The sequence below is a fragment of the Podarcis liolepis genome, assembly GCF_965112155.1.
Source record: "Podarcis liolepis genome assembly, chromosome: 1".
NCBI lineage: Eukaryota > Metazoa > Chordata > Lepidosauria > Squamata > Lacertidae > Podarcis > Podarcis liolepis.
This window is the reverse complement of record NC_139554.1, coordinates 107,145,342-107,165,811: the sequence shown is the minus strand read 5'-3', so window position 1 is coordinate 107,165,811 and position 20,470 is coordinate 107,145,342. Positions and strand designations below refer to the sequence as shown.

The 20,470-nt window shown below is 42.4% G+C and overlaps 1 protein-coding gene across 8 annotated transcripts in view; it reads right to left on the bottom strand.

Moving 5' to 3' along the window:
- Positions 1-20,470, bottom strand: part of SLC4A10 (solute carrier family 4 member 10) — a 152,314-nt gene that overhangs the window by 104,714 nt on the left and 27,130 nt on the right. For 4 of the 8 annotated variants that reach the window (XM_083493272.1, XM_083493275.1, XM_083493273.1 and 1 more), the window contains exon 2: positions 14,643-14,738. The exons of 2 other annotated variants lie outside the window; for them this stretch is intronic. In XM_083493272.1, coding sequence (XP_083349398.1) covers positions 14,643-14,738 — 96 coding nt within the window. Of the gene's footprint in view, positions 1-2,646; positions 3,258-14,642; positions 14,739-20,470 lie in introns of those variants that run through there. 2 more of the 8 variants (XM_083493278.1, XM_083493279.1) reach the window with 1 other exon arrangement.

Sequence of the window (20,470 nt, the reverse complement as noted above, 5' to 3'; positions counted from 1 at the left end):
TTGAGAAGAGCCTACATCATTGATTTTAACATGCATGTAGCTCTGAGTACAGACAGTTAATACCACTGGCCATTCATAGGCGGATTAATGGCAGATACAGCTAATCCTATTTGAAAGCCATCTAGGTTGGTGGGCATCAACACATCTTGAATTAGCAAAATGTATACTTGTCTGCTGTGTAAATAACTACTTCCTCTTGCCTATCCTGAATCTTCTACCACTTGGCTTCACTGGATGACCCTGGGTTCTATTAATATGCAAAATTGGGAGAATTTTATTTATTTATTGCATAACTTTCTCTGCACCGTGCAGAGTGTCCCTCCTATTTGTCTTTTTTCCTAAAGAAAAAAAAATCCAAACCTTTCCTCAAAGAGGAGTTGCTCGAGACCACTTATCCTCCTGGCTGCCATTTTCTGAACCTTTTCCAGCTCTACCATATTCATTTTGAGATGATCTGGTCCTCATGAAAAAAAATAAAATCAAAACTAGCCTGAAAGATCACCAGAATACCCACAGGAATTTCAGGCAGCTGCCAAGAAACAGAATGTACTCCTTGCATTAAAATTCTCCAAAACTCAATTCTGAAAGATGATTAAACATGGTTGTAGCAACTGTAAAAGTAACATTAAACCCATTCCAAAACTAATCAAGCTTAAGAATGTGTTCATCTCCCCTACTGTTAATCAAAACGTAAGCTGGATAAGTACACCAGGAAACATATCAATTATAGTTACAAGCCACAAAACAAATATTGTTTTAATATATGTTTTTAATTAAAAATGATTGACCAGATTCCTGCGTGAGCCATAGCTTTAGACCTCTGCCAGGGTCTCCAACATGCATTTCTAAGAAAGTAAGCAACCAGAGAAACAAATTAATACATGCCAATTTTTTAAAATAACCAAACCACTGAACTTTTTATATATCTGCCTTCTGAATTATAAACATATTCACCCTTTAAAAATCCATGAGCCCTCAAGGGTCAGAAAACGCCCACCTCCTGCACCAATCTGAGCATCACTTGCAGAAACTGAACATCAACTGTACATGAAATGCTACAGGAATATAACCAATGTTTCCCTTTATATTATTGTCACTAAAACAGGGGTCCCCAAAGTGTGGTGGATGGACCACCAGTGGTCAAGTGATCTGCATATGTCAAGTCATCTGCGGTTTAGTGACTGAAGACAGGAGATGGCACATCCACCCCATTAAACAGTCACCCAGATTTTAATTGGATTTTTAATTGCTTCTTTTATTTCTTATCATAGTGTAGTCCAAATTCCATGGAATTCAACAAAACAAATGAAAGCAGCAATGAAAACTCAGTTAAACAATGGAAAACATCTAGCATAGCACCTTACAATTGCTATAACAGGAAGAAAAATCATTAAATGGCCCCAATTCCTCAGCAATGGTCTGGCGGGTGAGGGGGTGGGAAGTTTAATAACCACTGCTTTATGACACATCCTAACAGGTTACCATGGAAATGTCCAGCAAACAAGTCGGAAGCAGTTAAGTTGATATTCAAAGCCATTGCCAGAAAAAGAGAGAGAGAAAGGAATCACATTGGTGTCTACTTTTAGACATAATCTCCTTACACACTATGAGCGATGCACAAGCCAGAGCCCCTACCTTTGGCTATTCAGCGCCATTTGCAATGAACATGGTTAAGCTGATTATACTGTTTTCAATTTCTTTGCCCGCCCCCCACCGCCCACCCCTAGCACATCAAAATAGGCTGCTGGAGACACTATGGTGGTGGAAAGGTTACATAAAATACAGACCCAGCCGCTTCCCATTCCTGTAACTTTGCTTCAGGTTTTATAAAACCTGTGATAGCAATGGGATTGGTGAGGGCTGAATGCAGAAAAAAATAAGGAATGCTACAGTATAAATATATAAATATTTGTAGGGCTTGAAATATTTTAAATATTCAATATTTTAAAATCAAGCCCCACGTCAGCTTCTCAAGCCATTTGTGCGTGTTTTTCTCAACAAAAGTTGTTAGGGGGGAAAGATCCTTGCACTCTTCAGAGGAGCAAGGCAGCTGCTTGAAATGTAAAACGTCAAGCCTTGAAAAAATAATCAAACCTACATCTATTATTTTTAAAAAATATGCCTTATGCAGAATGGCTTATCCCCAGCCTTGATTGTGATAGGCTGTTTTCAGCCCACTTTTCATAAAACAGGATGGTTCGCAATGTGCTTTCATGAAAAGGATGTGCAATCCTAATTAACATGCCACTGTGCGAATGACCTTTGTATCGTCAGCCCAACAAGCAGTACAAACCTCCAAATTCATACTGTGAGCTATTCCACGGTTCTGATGTTTTATTCCATGGAACTGGTGCAGCAGACATGAGCAGAACAACATCTACACACTGAATATTTGCTGTCTCTTTTAAAATACCCTTATGACTTTTTATTTCTAATACATACACACACACCCCCCAAAAAACCACCCATATACCTTCTTGCATTTTAAGACAAGCTGCCCGTAGTCTAAATCCCGCATGGAATCCAGCATTTAAAAAACATGACGACTTGATCCCATTTTAAAATGAACCAGAAAAGAAATGCAAAAGGCAGTGTTTGAAATAATAATGTAAGCCACAAATAGGAATATAAAGCACAAGGCCATACCTGGTGACTGGTTAGAGACTGGAATGGCTCCCCGATCCCAAGATGCATGACCTTTCTATTCCCAGAAAGCATTCCCTGCCTTATAGCAATGCATCACTCTCGCTCTCTCGCTCTCTATCTCTCAGGCATCTTCCGGGCCAGCAAGGAAAACATCAGGTTTCTCCATTTAGCAAATGATGAGCGAGCTCCTTTCGAAAGATCGGATCTCAAAGATAGTTCCCTTGCCCCCACCCCACCCCCCTGTGAGCAGTTCCAGTCATCTAGTAGCGAAAGAGGCTGGCACAGCTACATCAGCGATGCTGCTAATGTTTTCAGAAAACACTAAGCTTGCTGCTTAGAGCAATCCCGCATCATCGGAACAGAGCAAGCCACATCCTTCAGCTCTCCACTCACGTTACTATAAATCCTCGGGTTGCCATTATAGAGAACGATGATTTGGTTGTTGCTTAATCTCGAGGCAATTAAAGGTGAAAACAGCCATTATGCAACACACATTGCTTTGAAACAGAGCGACAGAGAGAGAGAGAGAGAGAGAGAGAGAGAGAGAGAGAGAGAGAGAAAGCCAGGCAAAATGACATATCCAGGTTATCTCAATTTGCTTGCATGACCACTTCTTAACATGCAACGCTGCCGTTCTGAGTGGAAAGCTCCACAGTATGAGGTGACGGGGAAATTACCAGAAAGAAATCATATGCAATTCAGAAGCAGGAGGACACTTAAGATCCTCTGGAATCATATCAAATGAACTGAAAACACCACTGAGATTAAAATATGCATCATATATATGTGTGTGTGTGTGTGTGCGCGTGCGCGCGCGCGCTCATTTTCACAAAGCTGTATCCTCCTTGCATTTTGTGCACTGCTCCCTGGCAGCAACCCAGACATCAACATACCTTGAAAAGATGCCAGTATTATGACAGGGCAAATGTATTTGGGTACCAAACAGAGTGATCACATGCCTGTATTTCTGTTCTTGTAGCCCATTTCACTCCATCAGAAATTGTATTGCTCTCTTCTGAAGAGCTGTGAACAATCCATTAACAAGACACAAGAGTAGCACGGTTATCTCTCACAATATTTTAGCAGAAATCACTCTGTGCCATTTTAAATTGTGATCCCAGTGAATCAAATGCTCTGTTTGTTTGTTTTTAAAAGCTGATCCTCAAGACCAATGCTATTGTTTTCAGTGGGTTTGCTCCCAATGGTTTTAAGAGGATCGCAGTAACCTGTTTTGGGGTTTTTTTCAGATTTGCAGGTGATCATATTATTTTCAGCAAATAATAATATTTTTAAGTGTAGTCGTATTAGAGCCATACTCCAATTCTGAAAAAGCCTCAGCTGTAGCTCAGCATGTGATATTGGCCATACAGACAAAAATAAGGACACTCTTCTGCATGAGAGGGTGGGACTGATGGTGTAATCTGGCAGCCCAACAGTGGTGAGGCCAACAAAATCCCGGCTCAAATGTGCCACAAGAAGAAAATGGATGCATGCATGCAGTTGGTTCCTAGTGGCAAAAGAATCAAGGTAAACCACAAACTGCATAGCATATAAAATACATGGAATGCATGTACATGCACTATACTACATTTATATCATTTAGAGACCATTCTGGTCCCATTTTACAGCTGGCAAACAGTGAGGCACAGAAAAAGTGGCTAGCCCAAGATCAGCCAATGAATGAGTGATTTCCCCCCCTAACCTTTACTGTGTTAGGAGGACAGAGATGGGTTACAGGAACACTCATCATCTGAACAAGCCACATACTTCATTTATCCAACATGGAAGAGCATTTGCCTTTGCTTAAATCCAAAGAGGTTCTTTGTGGGTGATATGAAATGATGAACATTGACAGGTACATTTGCTATTACACCTAATTAGAATGTCAGTTTTACAGCCCACCACAAAAAAGGGAACTACCATAAAGCATTTATATTTTTCAAGTAAAACAAGAGAGATCCTATCTAGAGAATATGTCATCTATTCAAACAGGAGCTGAGAAGGGAACATTTTATTAGGGTCCAGACATAGAGGCGGGGGACATACCAGGCTCTAACCCCATTCTACTGAGGCTACATTGCAAATCTTGCTGGAGACATGATAGAAGCTGTACTAATTCATTGATAATAGTTGTTACTTTGCAGCAGTTTTGCACTCACACTATTACTACTTACACAAACCAATACCAGTTCCAAGTTTGTTTTTGTGAGGAATTAAAACAAATGAATCCTTGTGGACCCACATTTGTGGGTGAACAACAAAATAATTGGCTGGGTACCAGGATTCAAAACAAGTGGCTTGCACACCAAGAGCCCCAGTAGCAGAGTATTAAACTCACAAAGATAAGCAGCACAGTGAAGCATTAGGAATATAGGTTGTCAGACACAGCAGCTGACCTGTTTCTACCCTTCCCACCATGAGCAGACCACACTCTTAAGTAAGTTTAAAATCCTTTACTTACAGATACAAGGTTTCAGTTCATGCATTGTTCCATGCAGCAGCAAGGACAAGTCAGGCAAAATAATATTGGGTAGAAAATACAGCATATAATTCCAAACACTTGCTGCAAGCCTGGGAGGCAAGATCATACACATAAGAGACTGCTTTGAATGAGTCAGACCATTGGTCCATCTAGTATAGTGCTGTCTTCAACTGGCAGCAGCACTCCAAGGTTTCAGACTGGGGCCATTCCTAGCCCTGTCTGGAGATGCCAGGGATTGAACCAGGGACCTTTCAGGTGCAAGGCAAATTGTCTACCAGTGAGCCAGGAGGCAGTCATAGAGCTCATCTTCTGCATGGAGAAGATCTCAAGTTCCATACCTGGTATCTCCAGGCAAAACTTGGGAAAGACTCTAGTCTGGAGATCTACTGCCAATTAGTTTCAACAATACTAAGCTAGATGGACCCATGAGCAAAGCAAGGAAATAGGCGGCAGCCTTACACCATGTGTCAGTACAATCACGGCACCAGACTTAAAGCAGCTGCTTTAATACTAGAGAGCAGTGACTAAGAACCTGCTTGAACATATGCTTTGCCCCTCTAGAGAATGAGAAGTCAGTTGGCCTGGTTTTAAATTTAGTTGATATTTCACCTAACCTACTTCAACACAAAATGTTCTTATGAAATATGCCACATTTTTTAAAGAAGAAGAAGAAGAAGAAGAAGAAGAAGAAGAAGAAGAAGAAGAAGAAGAAGAAGAAGAAATGGAAATTATGATACGGGGATCAAGAATACCACACATCTATTGGTCAGCTAAAAAACAACAACCACTGAGTAGAGACAAAACAGCATTACAGTGGTACCTCGGGCTACATACAGTTCAGGTTACATACGCTTCAGGTTACAGACTCCGCTAACCCAGAAATAGTGCTTCAGGTTAAGAACTTTGCTTCAGGATGAGAACATAAATCGTGCTCCAGCGGTGCGGCGGCAGCAGGAGGCCCTATTAGCTAAAGTGGTGCTTCAGGTTAAGAACAGTTTCAGGTTGAGAACAGACCTCCAGAATGAATTACCGTATTTTTCGTCCCATAGGGCGCTCCGGCCCATAGGATGCACCTAGGTTTTTTGGGGGGAAATTTCGCCCCCATAGGACTGCATTCGCCCCCATAGGATGCACACACATTTCCCCTTCATTTTTGGAGGGGGGAAAGTGCGTCCTATAGGGCGAAAAATACAGTAAGTACTTAACCCGAGGTACCACTGTATATAACAGCTTGCACAAAAATTCACAGTGCTCTGATAGGTGGCTTCTGCAGTTTTTCTGTTTTTGTCTATACAAGAGCTTGTGTGCATTACAGAGCCATCACTGGATAAGGTATGACTTTTCTCATGCAGCAATCTAGTCCACTCCTGTGACCTAGTGTCCAGCAGATTTTTTGGGGATTACAACTCCCATCAATCTCATGGCAGCACTAACTGTGGTAGATGGAACGTTGTAGTCCAAAACACCTGCACACCACCAGGTTGATGGGGATGCTCTTCTAGTGCAAGACCTAAAACAGACACGCCATGGACCAGGAGACTCCCTTCCACACAGAACTCCTGCGCCACTGCAGGTAGCTGGAGCTCGACAAACCTGAGAGCTGAGATCCTACATGACCCACAGACTGTGCAATCAGCACCCGTGTTGATGTACCACCAAGCAAAGCAGAATAACGCTACCAGTTACTGCAAGGCCATTAGACTGTATGAGGTCTCAACTCTGGAATTGCTAGGTTAAAAATCTGGGGAGCATGCATACAGCTTGACATCTCCCCCCCCCCCTGCAATTTCACGAGCTTAATAAGGTACATGTATGCAGGGCTGATGCCAAATTTGAGTTGAACCTCAGCAACGTGCCCTCTGGTGGACCTCCTCCTAGTTGGGTTAACCCTGGTACTTGGTGACAGTGGTGGTAGCAGTGCTTGGAGTACTAGCCCCTACTGTCTAATGATGGTTGAAGAACATCCACAGTGCCATGCTCAGCTCCCAGTAATTCATGACATGCACCTGACTGATGCTGATCAAAGAGCTAGGCCTTCAATTTCCCAGAATGCCCATCAGAGTCATTGTGGGGAATTAAAATGGAGGTTCCCAGACCCAGCCACCTTAAAAAGAGTCCAGAGCAAGCAGCTGTAATGGACCTTGCTGGGACCTTGACAGCTTCCCAAGGTACTCTGTACTGATGCTGGGCCTGCAGGCACGTTCTCTGGCTTTCAACCTGGCCACCATGTTCAGTTTCCAGGTATACATGTGGTTCGTCAAAGGCTCCTTACACTGGCCCATCTGGATGATTATACTGGTGCTGCACAATGGGACTGAGCACTGCACCATCACCAATATAGAGGTCGTAACAGGTCATGTGGTATAGTGGTTGGAGCGTTCCAACTAGAACCTGGGAGAGCAGGATTCTAATCCACACTGAGTCATGAAGCTCATTGAGTGAGCTTGAGCCAATCACTACCTCTCAGCCTAGGCTACATTCACAGGGTTGTTGTGAGAATATACTGGAGAGGGAGAGAACTATGTATGTCATCTTGAAGGTGGCATATAAAAATAAAATGATAATAACATTCCTCAACATGCCAAACATTCCTCTGTTGGTCTGGCCTTTCACATTATAGAATCATAGAATCATAGAGTTGGAATAGACCACAAGGGCCATCGAGTCCAACCCCCTGCCAAGCAGGAAACACCATCAGAGCACTCCTGACATATGGTTGTCAAGCCTCTGCTTAAAGACCTCCAAAGAAGGAGACTCCATCACACTCCTTGGCAGCAAATTCCACTGTCGAACAGCTCTTACTGTCAGGAAGTTCTTCCTAATGTTTAGGTGGAATCTTCTTTCTTGTAGTTTGGATCCATTGCTCTGTGTCCGCTTCTCTGGAGCAGGAGAAAACAACCTTTCTCCCTCCTCTATATGACATCCTTTTATATATTTGAACATGGCTATCATATCACCCCTTAACCTCCTCTTCTCCAGGCTAAACATGTCCAGCTCCCTTAGCCGTTCCTCATAAGGCATCGTTTCCAGGCCTTTGACCATTTTGGTTGCCTTCCTCTGGACACGTTCCAGTTTGTCAGTGTCCTTCTTGAACTGTGGTGCCCAGAACTGGACACAGTACTCCAGGTGAGGTCTGACCAGAGCAGAATACAGTGGCACTATTACTTCCCTTGATCTAGATGCTATACTCCTATTGATGCAGCCCAGCTACGATAGTTTTAGAAATGATTTAGATGCTTCCACCTTCCCTTGATTTACAGTCCATCATGAGGCAGAGCATAGAAAAGGCACCCAGCCATGAAGCTTGTGAAACTCTGAGCCAGTTTCAATGAATCCCACATCCAAAATGTGCAATTAGTAAATAAAACACCACTGTGTGCCAGTTTGCCAGCTTTTTTTAAAAAAAAAAATGTTTATGATGTTGGTGTTTGCAAGGGAGTTATTTAACATTTTCATAATTACACGATGGCATAATTCAGCATTCAGTGATATCAGTATATAGCCCATGAATGAAAACTGTCAAAGCCTGTTTTCTTCAACAAGATCAATGACAGCATCAAAAGGGGAATGGCACACAGGAAAGGGAACAGCACCAGGGATGCTTCTACCAGACAAGCTCTGGCCTGTGGATGTAGCGTTGCTGCCTTGGACTTGGAAGACTACATCACAAGAGATCCCAGTGGGCCAGAATCTTTCCACTAGAGTAGAAGACTACTGGACCAAGCTGGGCCCCTCTAACCTCAGTGTGGGTGAATTGGAATATAGCTGCTGCAACTATATAGGGTTGCAGTATCTGTCTGGTTGTTGTTGAAGCAACATTGTTCTTTCCCCATAACAACCACTGCCCCTGCCCAGTAACCCAAGGATAGGAAAGGCTAACCATAGAGGTTAGCAGCCTTTCTCAACCTTGGGTGCATAGCTGTCAACGTTTCCCTTTTTTAAGGGAAATTCCCTTATTCCGAATAGGATTCCTTGCAAGAAAAGGGAAAAGTTGACAGCTATGCTTGGGTGCCCAGGTGTTGTTAGACTTCAACTCCCATCATTCCTAGCTAGCAGGGTCAGGGATTATGGGCGTTCAAGAACACCTGGGGACCCAAGATTGAGAAAGGCTGTGTTTGGAGTGTTAGACTGGGAAAGTCTAGGTCCACATCTCCATTCAGCCACAAGCTCACTGGCCGACATCAGGTCAATTTGTTTCTTTCTGTCTGTCTCTGTCTCTCTTTCCGCTGAAGCTATCTCACAGGGTTCTTGCAAGTATAAAGAACCATGCATATTGCCCAGATCTCCTTGGAAGGAGGGAGAGACAAAAATGTACTAGATAAAATAAATGCTCAAAACATAGCATGGTCTGCTGTATCAAAGTAAACATGATGTCAACTTAAAGAAACAAGCAGCATATTTGTTACTTGGAAACTGGCACAGTTTTAGAATCTGTGCCCCAAATATCTTGGGGGCTGCCAGTAAATCAGGGCATGCAATCATTACAGTTGCTAAGCCACTGCAAAAATACAAAGTGAATGCTTTGTCCCCTTAAGATGATTTTGCATGGGATATAACCATGCAAAATCTTCTTAACTTTTATCAGAAAGAATATTCTGTCGAGTTACTATCTAAGGCCACATCCTCACTGTACATTTAAAGCACTATCATGGCACTTTAACTGTCATGGCTTCCTTTAAGGTATCCTGGAAATGGAGTTTGGTAGGGGGGGAGTGAGAATTGTTAGGAGACCCCTGTATCTCTCACTTAGCTAGTATGTTCAGAGTGGTTTAACAGTCAAGCCCTCCTCCCAAGGAACTCTGGAATCATAGATCTGTGAGGGGAATAAGGGTCTTCACAACCACACAGCCATCCATTTATGAAGAAGAGCTGCAAAGTAAACCATGAATCCATTCTTTCTTCTGCCTAACAATTCTAGAATGTGCTTCATACTAGTGTGGTGCAGTGGTTACGAGCGTCAGGCCAGGACTTGAGAGGCCAGGGTTCAAAAACCTACTCAGCCATGAAGCTCACTGGAAGACTTTAGTCCAGTTACCACCTCTCAACCTACCTCACAGAGTTGTTGTGAGAATAAAATGGGGAGAGGGCAACTGTGTATGCCACCTGCAGTTTCTTGGAGGAAAGGTGGGATGTAAATGTAATTCTAAATAAATGAATAAATGCAACGCACTTTCAATCACAGAGATAGAATATTCTTAGGAAGCAAAGACCATGTGACAGAATGAGGAGGATGCTTCCAGTGATACAGCTGAGGCCTCATTAAAGGTGGCAGAGTTGGACACAGATCTGACCTGTGAGGTCAGATTCACCTTGGAAGTTCTTCCATTTGAGCCCCACTGCAATGAACAGCCATTGCACAATAGGATGGTTGTGCTTTTGCGCAGCTGTCCATTTCAACGAGGCTTCAACTTTCCCCGTGGTCACTCATGAGATTTTAAATCTGTTTTGCTTAGCTCTGGAAACAAAAATGGCATTATTTGGCTTGCTCTCTTCCTGAGGACAGAGGTGTCATGTACTTTGCTGAATCACTGTTATGAGAACCTCAGGGGGATAAACGTAAGGAGGACGCAAATGTTCCCTTGATTTTGATTGATTTGTTCCACTCTGAAACACTGGATGAATCTCAAGGGGGAAAGAGATGCGAGGAAGCAACTCCCCCAGTTAAGTAATGTTCACCTGGTCACCTTAGGCAGGCAACAGGCTGCTTTAATTTCCATGCTACCTGCAGAGGAAGTTTCCACAAACACTTTGTGGTAGAGACACTGCAGGTCACTCCACCACCAGTGTGCTTGGCAGAAGGTGATGTCTGTTTTTACTAGCCTGCAAACCCACACTGGTCCACCTCTGTAGCTGGTATGAAAACAAAGGCTACTAGCCTAGACTGGTAAAAAAATAAAATGTTTTCAGGCTACTATGTTCTTATAAGAGGGTTAAATAACTTAAATAAGGGTTTAAGTTAAATAAGGCAATCAACAGCTACTAACCATAGTAGTGGGGTAGGACAGCTGGAAACAAAAATCACATCTGGAAACCCATGAGCCCCTTTGGTTTCTGATAATAGATGGGAAGACAAATCTAAAAAGCCCAGGACACAAATTCTCACGGCCCTCTAGCAGCTATGGTGGCTCATTTACCAGAAATAATGTACTTAATGTGAACTCTAGAAGTGATTCTGACCAAACTAAGCTTCCTAGAGCAAAATATACACCAGAATTAAGTATACACCAGAGTTAACGCTAAATACACAACTACTGGTAAATGAGCCACCATAGCCTCTAGATGGACATGAAAATTTGTGTTCCAGGCTTTTTAGACTTGTCTACCCATGTACTAGGGACACAGGGTTAAACCATAGAGCCTAGGCCTTGCCGATCAGAAGGTTGGCGGTTCGAGTCCCCGCGACGGGGTGAGCTCCCGTTGCTCGGTCCCTGCTCCTGCCAACCTAGCAGTTAAAAAGCACAGCAGAGTGCAAGTAGATAAATAGGTACCACTCCGGCGGGAAGGTAAATGGAGTTTCCATGCGCTGCTCTGGTTTGCCAGAAGTGGCTTAGTCATGCTGGCCACATGACCCGGAAGCTGTACGCTGGCTCCCTCGGCCAATAAAGCGAGATGAGCACCGCAACCCCAGAGTTGTCCGCAACTGGACCTAATGGTCAGGGGTCCCTTTACCTTTTTACCCATGTACTATCTGAAACCAAAGCAGCACATTGGTTGCCCGATGTGTAATATATTGGCATTCTTTTCAGCTCTCCTGCTCCCCACTATGGTGGCTGTGTCCTACCTCTGATTTGAGAGACAATATGGGTTCCTTGGCGAATCCTAAGTGGTGAGAGAGTGCTGTTGTGCTCATGACCAGCTCGCAGGCTTCTCACAGGCTTGGGTCACTAGCCTGATGCAACAGGCTCATATTATGTCCTTAGGAACTGCTGTGGACCACAAGCCTGCTGTAAGCCTGAAAAGATATCTTAGAAAAAAGAGATCAGCCATTTTGGATCCAGAAAGAGCAAATAACACCATGCCGGGGGGTGGGGGGTGGCACTGAAGAGGAGGAGACAATTTGCTTTTATCTAAAAATGCCTCTAACAGTTCAAGTGGTTTGAACTGAAAGCTTTGACATTTATGAAGAGTTCAGTCACCAGGCTGCAGCTTAAACTATATTAACACATATACTATACTACATGTCCTGCAGATGGTCAAGTAAAATTTTTTCCTTAAGCTACAATCATAAACCCCTAAATTGCATAGTAACTTTCCCCCATGTTATCTTAGTGTGGTAATTCCAACATTAACATTTCAAGTTTCCCCCTGCCAAATGATATCTATGACACATGATGCAAAAATACAGTTACGCATAAAAAGAGTTTTCTGAGCAGGCAATGGGGGTGGGTTCTCTCTTCTCTATTCAACACAAGGGGAACTTATCTGCCAATTACTCCTGCACTGGCAAGAAGGTGTCATGTCAAGGCAGGCTAATAATATAGATCAGTGTCTACTCAAGGAAGTGACTCACCTGGCTTTGAAGCCATGTCCACAGCCAATAGTTGAGTAGGAGCAGAGTTTTATCTCCCAGTAAAAGCATCCCCTCAGTGTTCAGATGACTTCCTGAGGTTGAACACAATGGCTAATGGGGAAACTGTAGGTGACTCACTAAACCTGAGTCACACAAATACAAAAAAGGACCAAAGTGGGCAAAGGTGAATTGTTGTGGGGTTTTTTACAAACGAGTCATCAGATGAGACATCCATGACACAAAATTATGAGGAAGGCTGCAAAGACTTATTTCACTACAAATTGCATAAATCGTGTGAGGCCACTCACACATAGAATTATCACAACAGCAGCATGCCTGCTAACTCTACATGCAAACACATTGTTAGTGTGTTTAGTGCATGGAACACTAAAGTGGGCAAGGGCTTTCATGTTCTAAGGTTGATTTTTCAAAATAAATAAATAAATAAATGACACAACAATGTTTCAGCATCTAAAAAGACACCACAGCCCAGTACTATCCATTGTGTTCTTAAACTTGCAAGTTTGTATTTATTTATTTAAGAGATGTAAGAAATCTTACTAAGAGACATTCTTCACAAAGTGGCACAGGGTTGTGACCAACTCGGAGTAGTCCCATTTAAATGAATGAATCAATCTAAGTTAGTCATGTCTAGTAACTTCAGTGGGGCTGCTCCGAGCAGGTCTAGCACTGGATACCACTCTTAAAAAATAAACATTAAAAAAATGTAACCAATGCAATGTACAGCCGGACCTTGGTTGCCGAACGCCTTGGAACTTGTACGTTTTGGCTCCCGAGCAATCAAAAACCAGAAGTGAGTGTTCTGGTTTGCAAACAATTTTTGGAAGACAAACATCCAGGCCGGCTTCCGCGACTTCCGATTGGCTGCAGGACGCTCCTTCAGCCAATCAGAAGCCGCATCTTGGTTTTCGAACGGACTCCCGGAATGTATTCTGTTCAAGAACCAAGGTACGACTGTAATTTAATACCATTTAAAACATCCACTGCTAAAGCTAGCAAAGGAGCTCCACATTGTCCAGCATAACATAAGCATACCAAAAAAAGCCAATAACAATTTCTACAGCTTAATTTACAACTAGCCACCAAATGCCATGACAACAAGGTGGGTCTTCAAGGCCCAATCTCATGTTGCTGAAATCCACCGTGAAATCTGTTCCATGTATCTGACGGTCTACTTGTCTTTATAGGTGTGCACCTAAGTAGGCCCTCTGGAGTGAATCTTAAGGCACAGGTAAGTTGATACAGGTGTCACCCAGTTCTTTTAAGTAATCCAGTCCCAAAAGATTCATTGTTTTAAAAGTCATCACCAGCACCTTAAATTAAGCTGGCAATGCACTGGATATGTACCAAAACCACCTGACGTATAGGTTATATAAATCTAAAAACCAACACACCAAGACAACATATCTTCATCTCATTGACAAAACTTACTTAAGCTTTTCAGCAGACACTCCACATAAATTCACAGCCTAAAATGGTCTAGTCAGATCATTCAGAATCCATCAGAAGTGTTCAATGATGACTCTCAGAACTGACCATATAATAGCCAGAATGAGAGGATGGTGCCCATGTTAGTCATTTCACTCTTAGCTGGGAATACAAACACATCAAGACTACTGCACTCCCACAGTCCTATATAAAATAGCGTGTGCCAGGAATACGGATGAAGCACCATAGAAAATGCTTTAAAATATTATTGGGGCTAGGGGTATTATCAGCCAGTAGGCACATCAACCTATACAACTTGATATACAGCATAATCAGGAGTTACTTGTGTATAAATATTGCAGTGCCATTTCCAGCTTTTCCCTTCAGCTAAAAATAAATCCTTGCGGCCAAGAGTGTTTATACTCTGGTGCTGCAGCCCCTCATAAAGGCTGGCATCTGTCTGAATTGTAACTTTTTTTTTTCATGAGCAGAAAGAGGAACAACAGTTCAGTCACCATACATGATTATTCCCAAGGATGGTCGGGTTGGTCTTACCATGAAGTGACATGAAGACGTGGAATTTTGGCAGTAGATTCCAGAGGGGGCACCATTTTCCTGCCTCCAATCTTCATCTCTGTGCTCGATTAAAAACTGCATGGGAGGAGGGGTGTCATTTTAACATTTTTGCCTTATTTGCTCAAAATAAATCAGAGGGAAGCATTGTCAAGTCCACAGATGATGGTGTATTGTATGAGTTCAACAAAGAACAAGACTAGAGGTAAACAAATGGTGGATTTTGCTTAAGTGATTATTCTGGCTTTGACAAAACAATTGACAAAATGACGCCAATTCATAGTTATCAGCTTTCTGAATGTTACCTGCAGTAACAAGACACAAAACCTGCTGTTTCTGTTTCAGTGGGTAATAGTAGAGAACACATACAGGCTGTATCCATACATAACACTAAGCCATAATTTAGTGTTGCAAAGATATAATAATAATAATAATAATAATAATAATAATAATAATAATAATGATAAAATAAATATGTTTGTTTATTTATTCATGCATGCATGCATGCATACATACATACATACTCCACCCATCCCAGCCACTCTGGGTGGCTTCCAACAAAATATTAAAAATACACTAAAACATTAAAAACTTCTTTAAACAGGGCTGCCTTCAGATGTCTTCTAAAAGTCAGATAGCTGTTTATTTCCTTGACATCTGGTGGGAGGGCATTCCACAGGGCAGGCACCACTACCGAGAAGGCCCTCTGCCTGTTTCCCTGTAACCTCACTTCTCGCAGTGAGGGGACCACCAGAAGGCCCTCAGAGCTGGACCTCAGTGTCCAGGCTGAGTGACGGGGGTGGAGACACTCCTTCAGGTATACTGGGCCGAGGCTGTTTAGGGCTTTAAAGGTCAGGTTATGTGTCCCCCTTCCCCTCTCTTGTTCCAGGTATGGCTACGAAGAAAAGATTGTAAACTTCTGCTTCCATGTTAGATTAACCACAATTTACTGTTATGCCTAAACCCTAAACTATGGTTATGAATTGTTGAAACAAGATAGCATCACAAATTGTGGTTTGGACTACTGTTTGAACAAATCACTACAAGGATTAGCCAAAGTCTGCCCAGACATGAAAGTCACAACAAGGCATGATCAATCTAAAACAAAAGAAACACACTCCAAACACCTCCTTGAAGGTGCACCAAAGAGGAAAGAAGAAGCATGAGAGCTCACTGCAGTTCATAACACTAAAACATGGTTTCATGCAGCCCTCCAGCCCTTCAAATATTGCTGGACTACAGCTCTCATTCTCCATGACCTCTGGTTATGCTAGCTGCGGTTGGTGGGAGTTGGAGTCCAATGACATATGGAGGGTCACAGCTTCCCTACCTGAGTTAATGTTATGTATGAATGCAGCCATTATGTGGTACTGAACACTGAATGAAAATCTCAGCTTTAATATGAAAAACAGTCTAGGTTTCTAGTCCTTATGGCAGCAAATGTATGCTTGAAAATATATGGTCAATGCCTATGGACTATGAGGCTTCAATGTCTATGACCAGGGCAGGACCAGCAAGTACTCTATATGTGTGTGTGTGTGTGTGTGTGTGTGTGTGTGTGTGTCAGAAGAAAGATTGCAAAATAAAATTATGCAAACTGAGCTCAGCTTGCATAATGTACACAGGTTGCAGAATTCATCTTTTCTTCTCTTTGCCTCAATGCAATTTTTCCATTATTTCACCAATGAGTACACAAATCCCTGACAATGCACCATCATCTTGTTGGGTTGGTCTTGTGCTTCTTTCCATATCGTGGTAATACAACAACTCTACACTTTACTCTACAAAATTATACTGATATTTCCACAGCAAACACATAAAAGGAGGGTGTCCCATCAGCATCCTTATGTACACATCTATAAGTATCAGTGAGCCCAGGCCCAATCAGGGTTTTGAAGCTCATGGAGTTATGTATTTTTGCACAGTACCCCAGCCCACGAGCGCTGAGAAATTCCAGGGGTTTGAGACACTTACCTAGGATTTGTACTTCCTTTTGGAATGAGGCACAGTGGAGACTGCAGTGTCTTTATAATATAAGGTTTATTTACACAATAAATAAATCTTTTAGTGACCAGAGAGGATCTTTGCAGTTCTCAAAAGAACAACCTGGGCTGGCCATCCATTGCAGTGCCAATGTATAGGGTACAGGGTGTGGATGGGTGTATTACGATCACATGAAATGGACACACATAGGAAGTGTCTCCCACTAGGCAGAAGCATTGCTGCGACTGCACTTATTTGAAAACATGGGTCTCTTGAGAGACCTTGCAGCATCTTCTGTGACCCATTAGGCAGCCAACTACAGGGCTATTGAGCTGAAGGTATTTCTCTCAGGAGGATTTCATGCAGACAAAAACACACACACGTCACAGCAACTGAGAAAATTTCTGGAACTGAGACACTAAAAATTGTAACTGTGGCCTTCTGCATACAAGCAAATGTTCCACTGCTCTTATGACTCTTATATTATGACTCTTCCCCTAGACCATGACCATATTATTATATTATATTATATTATATTATATTATATTATATTATATTATTATAGATAATTTATAAAACACACTTGGGGGTACAATCCCAGAAGGAAGGCAAACATTTAAAACAATGTACAACAATAAATTTAAATTTTATTAATGTGATAAGAGTATAGACACTTAAAACTTTAAGATAAGCTACCATAGAGATATGTATATTACATTACATTACATTACATTACATTACATTACATTACATTACATTACATTATTATATTGTTGCTGCTGTTATTTAATTTATGAATCTCTTCCCATTAGGCATCTCAAAGAAATTTACAACATAACAACATATAAAGAACAGTTACATGTATAAAAACTGTTCAAACAATCTAACAGTTTTCATATATGTAACTTTTACATATTTATATACGATACCTGCTGTTCGTATAACAATCTCTGTTAAGTCTGCTTCCTGTCTAAATAACATATGGGTACAAAATTATAAATATTAAAAAAAGAGTTTAAAACAACAGCCTATACATAAAATCTATTCAAATTCATTTCAAATACTATTTTTAATGTGCTTTAAAAATAAACAATAAAAAATATTATTTCCAATGACTTCTTTTTTGAATTCTGATAAACCATAATAGCTCCAATATTGAATAAACTTATACCAGAAATCTAACCAGTAGTATGTGCAGGCACGCACGTGCACACGCGCACGCACACACAGTTTTATCTTTCCAGAACTTCATATTTTATACTCTCTGACCAGGCAAATATGGAAGGTTGGGCTCCTAGTATCTATTTAGCAGTGTCTGACCAATCCTGAGGCATCACCTTGCACCTCTCTATACTCTTCTGAACCTGAAGAGTTCAGAGCCCTGAGTACATGTACTCTATGATACTTCACTACCGTAAGTCCCACTCTCCTCCAGCACCATAATTCAAAAGCATCAATTCTTCGACGATCAGCCTTCTTTATGGTCCAACTCTCACTTCCATACATCACTACTGAGAAAATCGTAGCTTTAACTTGATGCTTTTGAATTATGGTGCTGGAGGAGACTCCTGAAAGTCCCATGGACTGCAAGAAGATCAAACCTCTCCATTCTTAAGGAAATCAGCCCTGAGTGCTCACTGGAAGGACAGGTCCTGAAGCTGAGGCTCCAATACTTTGGCCATCTCACGAGAAGAGAAGACTCCCTGGAAAAGACCCTGATGTTGGGAAAGATTGAGGGCAGAAGGAGAAGGGGATGACAGGGGACAAGATGGTTGGACAGTGTTCTTGAAGCTACCAGCATGAGTTTGACCAAACTGCGGGAGGCAGTAGAAGACAGAAGTGCCTGGCGTGCTTTGGTCCATGGCGTCACGAAGAGTCGGACATGACTAAACGACTAAACAACAACAACAAAGTCCCACTCTCAGTCCCTGAAAGATCCCTCTATCTTCCCAAAGTGGGGACGCCAGAGCAAGGCGCCATGTTTGCACAGCCTCCCTCACCCATGTGTAGAACCTTCACTTCACACAATCTTAAAAGCACTGCTGGATCAGAGCAGTGGCCTTATCTAGTCCAGCATCCTCTTCTCACAGTGACCAACCGGGAAAACCTAAAGCGAAACCTGAGCACAACAGCTACTGCTGCAGTTCCCAGCAAGTTGGCATTCATCCTGCCTCCGGTCTTCCAATCCACTAGTGCCAACCTTCTCCGATAGCTTTTCTCCACACCACTGAACCTTGCAGTTCAGTGTTGCAAAGCTCTGCACTCTCTCTCTCTCCCTTTGTCAAGCCCTCCTCCAGATCTGAGGCAGCGAAGTCAGCTTCTTGGCGTTGCTAAGCTGCTGCCTTCACCTGCTATTTCTCCTCAGAAAGGCAGTTTTCTTGCTCTTCAGCTGAACTTCTGTGAGCCTGAGCTGGGGACATTTTCCCCCCTTGTGCCACCTTAGGAGTTTGAGCTGCTTCAGCAAAGGAAGGCAAACATGGCCTTGCACTGCACTGTTGAAGCTTGGAGGCAGGGGAGAAATCTGCCTTTAGCAGCAGCCTCTGCATAAATTTCAGTGTTGCACAGGCTCCAAATGCAGATTTCTAAAGCCACTCTTGCCTGCCTGTTGTGAAGATTTTCTAAGCTGGGAAGATCTGAGAATTCTTTGCTGAGTGGATCTTCAACTTGGGTTCGTGTAATCATGCAATAGCAATAATGCATCTTAGAAAGGGCAGAGGAGCAGTTAGAAAGTAAAAGGCCTTGTCTCCGAGTCCAAAGATGCCAGATAAAAAACTGCAAACCGCCACTTCATTCATATTTATTTCCTATATATATATATACCACTTAATTTCAGAGCAGTCTCCAAGTGATTTACAATAGATAGCAGGGCCAGCCCACACATGAGGCAAGGTGAGACGACTGCCTCAGGTGGCACAATCCACAGGGGCAGTGGATCCCAATTTAGATTTTTATTCCCCTTTTGTTCCTGCTGACAATCTTTGCTCCCCGCTTCTTCACTGGCCGGGGGGTGTGGTGTGTGCCATTTGTGCTTTGCCTCAAGTGTCAAAATGGCTTTGGCAGACCTAGATAGAGACGTGTGTGTGTGTGTGTGTGTGTGTTTGTATGTGTGCACGCAGAAAGCACAGAAATGCATGCAACTCATTCTGGCTACAATCCTAAATACACTTTCTAGGGAGGGAGTAAGCCCCATTGAACACAGTGGGACTTGCTTCTGAGTAAGTGTCTGCAAGAAAACACTGTTGATGTTGTAAGCATGCAGTCTTGTGCTACTGGGGAAGCTGTGGGAATCATCTTGGAAGACTGGATGGCAGGTGACAAATGCCAGTCAAAATGAGAGCTCGATTAAAGAGGCAGAGAGAGGATTTATCCCAGGAGCATGCATCAGATGTATGCAGGGCAGACAAAGTGGCTGCAAAGAAGTCCAGAAGGTTGGGGACAGCAAAAAAAAAAAACCCAAAAACAACTGGGTGCCCAGTGCAGCACAAAAATCCCTTAACAGCACAATTTCCTATGTGTATTGACTTGGAAGTCCTACTGAGCTCAATAGGAAGATGAACAGTGTATGGATTATCTCAGAAATGAACACACAAAACAACGGATTTTAAAAAATGGAACAAGGACAAAAGGCAATTCATTATCTTTAAAAGCATGACAAACAATTCACAGCGAACAGCTTCAAAATTCAAATACTGTATAAATAATGCTCCTGAGGAAAAACTACACTGGAATCTGAACTGCAGAAATAAAGCCAGTTGCTCAGCTGGAATCACAGGCTTGATACACTTGAGAGACAGTGTGGTGCAGTGGTTGGAGTGTTGGACTAGGAG